The sequence below is a fragment of the Diaphorina citri genome, unplaced genomic scaffold, assembly GCF_000475195.1.
Source record: "Diaphorina citri unplaced genomic scaffold, Diaci psyllid genome assembly version 1.1 scaffold2465, whole genome shotgun sequence".
Taxonomy (NCBI): Eukaryota; Metazoa; Arthropoda; class Insecta; order Hemiptera; family Psyllidae; genus Diaphorina; species Diaphorina citri.
In genome coordinates, this window is record NW_007379887.1 from 13,110 (window position 1) to 18,779 (window position 5,670).

At 36.6% G+C, this 5,670-nt stretch overlaps 1 protein-coding gene across 2 annotated transcripts in view; it reads left to right on the forward strand.

The window, feature by feature from the left end:
* The first annotated feature begins 1,092 nt into the window (after window positions 1-1,092).
* LOC103518980 overlaps window positions 1,093-5,670 on the forward strand; it is a 23,476-nt gene continuing 18,898 nt past the window's right edge. The window contains exons 1-2 of one of the 2 annotated variants that reach the window (XM_026830624.1): window positions 1,093-1,635; window positions 2,100-5,668. In XM_026830624.1, the coding sequence (XP_026686425.1) occupies window positions 1,619-1,635; window positions 2,100-5,668 (3,586 nt within the window). In that variant the 5' untranslated portion in view covers window positions 1,093-1,618. The remainder of the gene's footprint in view (window positions 1,636-2,099; window positions 5,669-5,670) is intronic. The other variant, XM_008484061.3, reaches the window with a different exon arrangement.

Sequence of the window (5,670 nt, forward strand, 5' to 3'; positions counted from 1 at the left end):
ATGCTCGAAATTAGAGGTGATTTGATTAAAATTAGAACCGACAAGTAGAAGAAAGACCGAAGATACATTTTATGAGTGTTGGTGATTTGGATTTAGGCGTAGGTATAATAAGATTCTTTTTAGAAAATTGATATTTTTCCATTATTCGCTGAAGAGTTTGGTCCGCCACGATGCACGCATGCGTGTAATCTGCCGCGACATCCAGTTCCTATGTACTCACGATCCCTAATTCCTAGATGTATCTCTACGGAATCATGTCTATCAGACATGAAATATGTGTCGAAGCGAGGAACCATATTTTATTACATCCTTAATAAGTATTGAAATATCTAATAGAATTTTTTTAGAATTTATATACATATAAGAGTTTCAAATAAAGAGGTACCTAAGATGGTATATGTAAATGCTCGACTAGGTTGAGTTTGAGTTTTGAAAACAAGAAGCTAAATTACTTTCTTCTACAATAGAAGGTACCGTAATTTACAGAGGCTTCATTGGCTATCATCGAAATCAAGACAGAGTATGTACATAAAGTTACCTTCGGCTTGATACCATACATTTGAGGAATACCACCGAGCCACATGTTGCTACATGGGATATATTGCAAGGTTAATAGATATCCAAAATTCTATTAAGGGCGAGTAACAGTCTAGACATTCCTAAAGCCAGAGTCTGACACAAAAAATGTACACCATACTGCTAGTGCTGAGTTGAGGCAACAGTGAAGCTATATCATTTGACCACGATGATAGAATCTTATGTAGCAACTGACGGTCGGAGTGTCAGATGCTGCCCTATATAAGACACTGGCCTATTATCATGAATAAATTAGACTATGACATGATGTAATTAGAATCGCGGCGTACCATCTAACAAGTGTATTATCTTACTGACTGTGCAAATTCCATCCTCATAGATAATTGATTGAGCTCCTAAGATGGTCAAAGCGTATTTCTTGTCAATAAACGAGGTTCAAGAACAATTATATCCAGTTGCTAAGATGCCAATTAAGAAGGTTCAGACGAGTGTAAATATACGAACATCGTAGTCAGAATAACAGGTAGATGACTTCGCCCGGTATCTTGGGTTCTTGTCCCGAGTTTTGAACCTAGCTTAGCAAAACATCTTTTGGAGGAGTTGAACAGTGAATGGGAAAAATTTCTCTCCATTCACAATCAATTGGATTCTGACTTGTTAAATACTCAATCTGAGAGTGAGGAAAATGAGAAATTATGTGCATCAGTTGCTGATGCTAAAAATATGGCACTTTCTACGCTAGTAAAAATAAAACCAGTGGAACTCCCACAGACTGAGGCTATCAAATCACAGGGAACTACATTGCCAACAATCAGTTTACCAAAGTTTAATGGAAATATAACTGAATGGTTTGCCTTTAGAGATAAATTTCAGGGTTTGATTGACAGCAATACACAGTTGTTACCGATTCAAAAGTATCATTATTTGGACTCATGTTTGGGCCCAAATGTCAAGGCAGAGATATCACATCTTCAAATGACTGAACAGAATTACAGCATTGCTTGGAAACACCTCAATGATACATACAGCAACAACAGAACATTTGTAACGTCAAATATCAAGCAAATATTTGATCTCTATTATGATAGCAAGAGCCCGGTAAGTTCTATTAAGAAGATGATTTCTGTTTGCAAAACCAACTTAGTGGCTTTAAAGTCATTAGACCAAGATATATCTGTAACTGACCAGATCATGATTTATATTTTAGAGAGTAAAATGGATCACTATTTATTTCAAGAGTGGTCAAAAAGAGGTTCTAAGAGAGAGGTTAGAACATTAGATCAATTATTTGAATTTTTAGATGAAATGGTATGTATATTTGATAGAACAGCAGAGAGAAATAAAAAATACTCTACAGAAAATGCTGTACATGATGTAGAAGAAACTGTGCTTTCCAGTTCAAGCATGCGAGGAGTGGTTACATCACAAAGTAATTGTGCTGTTTGTGGCTCTAGTCACAAGACAGAAAATTGTATCACATTGAAAAAAGCATCACTTAAAGAAAGAATAGATATTATAAAAAAAAAAAAGCTATGTTTCAATTGTTTAAGCAATAAACACAGTGCTTTCAGGTGTTCGGAGAAACAGAGATGTGCCACATGTAACAGGAAGCACCACCTGTTAATTCACATGGATCAGAAGACATTCCAAGCCTACCAGGTTGTAGGGGATCCAGATTTCAATTTCTTGGACAATGAAGATCCTCTTGATGAATCCTCTGTGAATATCAACATTGCTCATGCTCAGGTAAACAAAGCTAATAGCTTCAGTACTGTAAGTAGTTCTCAAACAGCTGTTAAGAATTCAATGGTTCTATTGCCAACTGCAATAATTTACATTAAAAACAGTGATGAGAAATCAGTTCCAGCACGTGCGCTTCTAGATGCTGGGTCCCAAGTCAATTTGATTTCTGACAGCTATGTAAAAAAGCTAGGCTTAAAGTCACATAATCTGGACATCAAGTTATGTGGTATAGGAGAAAGCTCAGTCAATGCTTCCAAAATTGTTGACATTGCAATTCACACAATTAAGGGAGATTTCAATCGGAAGTTAAAGGCCATTGTATTGCCTCAAATTTGTTCTCATATGCCAGCCCAGAGTATAAATGTAGATGAGCATAAATACTTACTCCAGTATGAACTAGCCGATCCAAATTTTTTTGAATCTAGTTCAATTGATATCATCTTGGGTGCTGAAATATTTTATGACTTACTAAAGACTGGGAGGGTTGCAAATTTCCCAGGCAGACCAGCATTGCAAAATACTGTATTTGGATGGGTTGTAGCTGGTCGACTTCCAACTTACTGTGAGAAGAAAGATATTAATTTCAAATGTATGCATGTCACTTCAGATCCACTCATAAAATTCTGGGAAATAGAAGAGTTGCCCAACACAAAAAATCATTCAGCAGAGGAGAGGGAGTGTGAACAATTCTTTCAAGAAACTACTTACCGTGATGAAGAAGGAAAATATGTGGTACGTATTCCTTTCAAAGAAAACTTGAAGGATTTAGGCACCTCTAAGAAACAAGCCCTACATAGATACAATGCTCTTGAGAAAAAATTAAGCAGAGATGACTATCTAAAAACTAACTATAATTTGTTTTTGAATGAATATCTTGACCTTGAACACATGGAAGAGGTTAAAAGTCAAAATCACAGTACAGTGGATAGACCACCAGAGGAAGGTGAATTTTTCCTTCCTCATCATGCCATTGTTCGTGCTGAAAGTTCGACAACAAAGCTACGAGTTGTGTTTGATGGATCAATGAAAACATCTACAGGCCTATCACTAAATGAGACTATGAAGGTAGGACCAACATTACAAGATGATTTGTTATCAATTCTTTTAAGATTTAGATTGTATAAAATAGCATTAATTGCTGACGTGGAAAAAATGTATAGACAAATATGGGTACACGAAGATGATAGGAAATATCAAAAAATTTGGTGGAGGCAAAATGAAGACAGTGATATAGCATGCTTCCAGTTAAAAACAGTTACTTATGGAACTTCTTGTGCTCCATACTTGGCAGTGAAATGTCTGAAACAATTGGCCCAGGACGAGAAAGAAATCTTCCCCAATGCATCAAAGATAGCTGACAGGGATTTCTATGTTGATGACCTTATATCAAGTACTGAAAGTGAAGAAAAAGCCTTAGAGTTGTACAAAGAGTTAACAGCTATGTTTCAAAAGGCAGGATTTCGTCTTCGAAAATGGATTTCTAATTCTAAATATGTTTTAAATGAAATTCCAGTTGAAGATAGAGCTGTGCAAGTGAACTCAATCCTGAACCATCAAGAGACTGTGAAGGCGTTGGGATTAAGGTTCAATCCTTCAAATGACGAATTTTCATACAGCTTCGAGTTAAATGATGTGCAAGCCCCAACGAAAAGAATAATTCTGTCAGAAATAGGAAAACTCTTCGATCCTCTGGGACTCATTAGCCCTATAATTATAAATGCAAAAATATTTCTCCAAGAATTGTGGTTATTAAGTTATAACTGGGATGACAAACTTGATGACAAAACGTCATCAATATGGAAAAAAATACTCAATGATATGAACGGCATCAATAAGCTCAAAATTGATAGATATGTGTTTGTCACATCATCCAGTAATGTGGAGTTTCACGGTTTCTGTGACGCATCTGAAAAGGCATACGCGGCGTGCTTATACGTGAAATGTAAAAATGGTATAAACGAAACAAATGTTAAACTACTCTGTGCCAAAACTCGAGTAGCACCAGTGAAACAGATATCTCTTGCACGATTGGAATTGTGTGCAGCTCTCCTTTTGGCTAATTTGATAAGAAAGGTCAAGGAAGCTCTTTCTGAGCATGATAATCTTCTTCAGTGGCATGCTTGGACCGATTCTCAAATTGTACTGGCCTGGATAAGTAAATTGCCATGCAAATGGAAAACTTTTGTTGCAAACAGAGTGGCTGCAATTCAAGAAGTATTGAGTCCTGATCGATGGAAATATGTCAAGTCAGAAGAAAACCCTGCTGACTTGGCCAGTCGTGGCTGCTCTAGTGTAGAATTAAACAACACAAATCTATGGTGGAATGGTCCCTCGTACTTAATTAATGACGACCATAAACAAAATCCCCTAGTCACAGAACTACATGATGTACCAGAAGCGAGAAAACCAAGAATTACAAGTATGGTGATTTCGTGTGAACTAGACATATTTGATAAATATTCCAGTTTCTCTAAATTAATTAGAGTTACTGCTCTGTGTTTGAGGTTCATCTCCAATATTGGTCACAGCAAAAGGGCTCGAGTTACTGGTTATATTACTAAAGAAGAACTATCTAAAGCAGAAGAATGTTTGATAAAGATAGTACAAAGGGAAAATTTCGCTCAAGACTTGAACAAGTTGAAGGACGGTAATCCTTTGAGTCCAAAAAGCAAACTCAAATCCCTAAATCCATTTATTGACCAATCAGGGATTATGAGGGTTGGAGGTAGACTAGAAAAAGCAAATATTGAGTTTGACAAAAAACATCAAGTCATTTTACCAAAAAATCACAACTTCACAAAACTACTGATTATCGATGAACACGAGAAAAATGTACACGCAGGACAACAGGTCATGATCAATCATTTGCGACAAAGATATTGGATATTAAATTCAAGAAGTCTGATTAGACAACTATTACATAAGTGTCTCAAATGCTTCAAGGCAAAATTGTCACCCCAACAAACATCCCACCAGATAATGGGATCCCTTCCTAAAGAGAGAGTAACACCCGGAAAACCATTCCTGAGATCAGGAGTTGATTTGTGTGGTCCGTTTCAGATTAAAAGATTAGGCGGACGGGCAAATACAACATGGAAGGCATATGTTGTACTCTTCATTTGCTTTTCTACAAAGGCTGTGCACATAGAAATTGCATCAGATTTGTCCTCAAAAACATTTTTAGCTGCCTTAAAACGTTTCACGGCAAGAAGAGGTCTTCCATTAGAAATCTTTTCGGACAATGGGACAAACTTTGTTGGAGCAAATAATGAGTTGAAAAATCTGGGTTCATCAACTGCCATGATAGGAATCAAATGGCATTTTATACCAGCAAATTCTCCCCACTTCGGTGGCCTTTGGGAAGCGAATATAAAGTCTTTTAAAAGACAT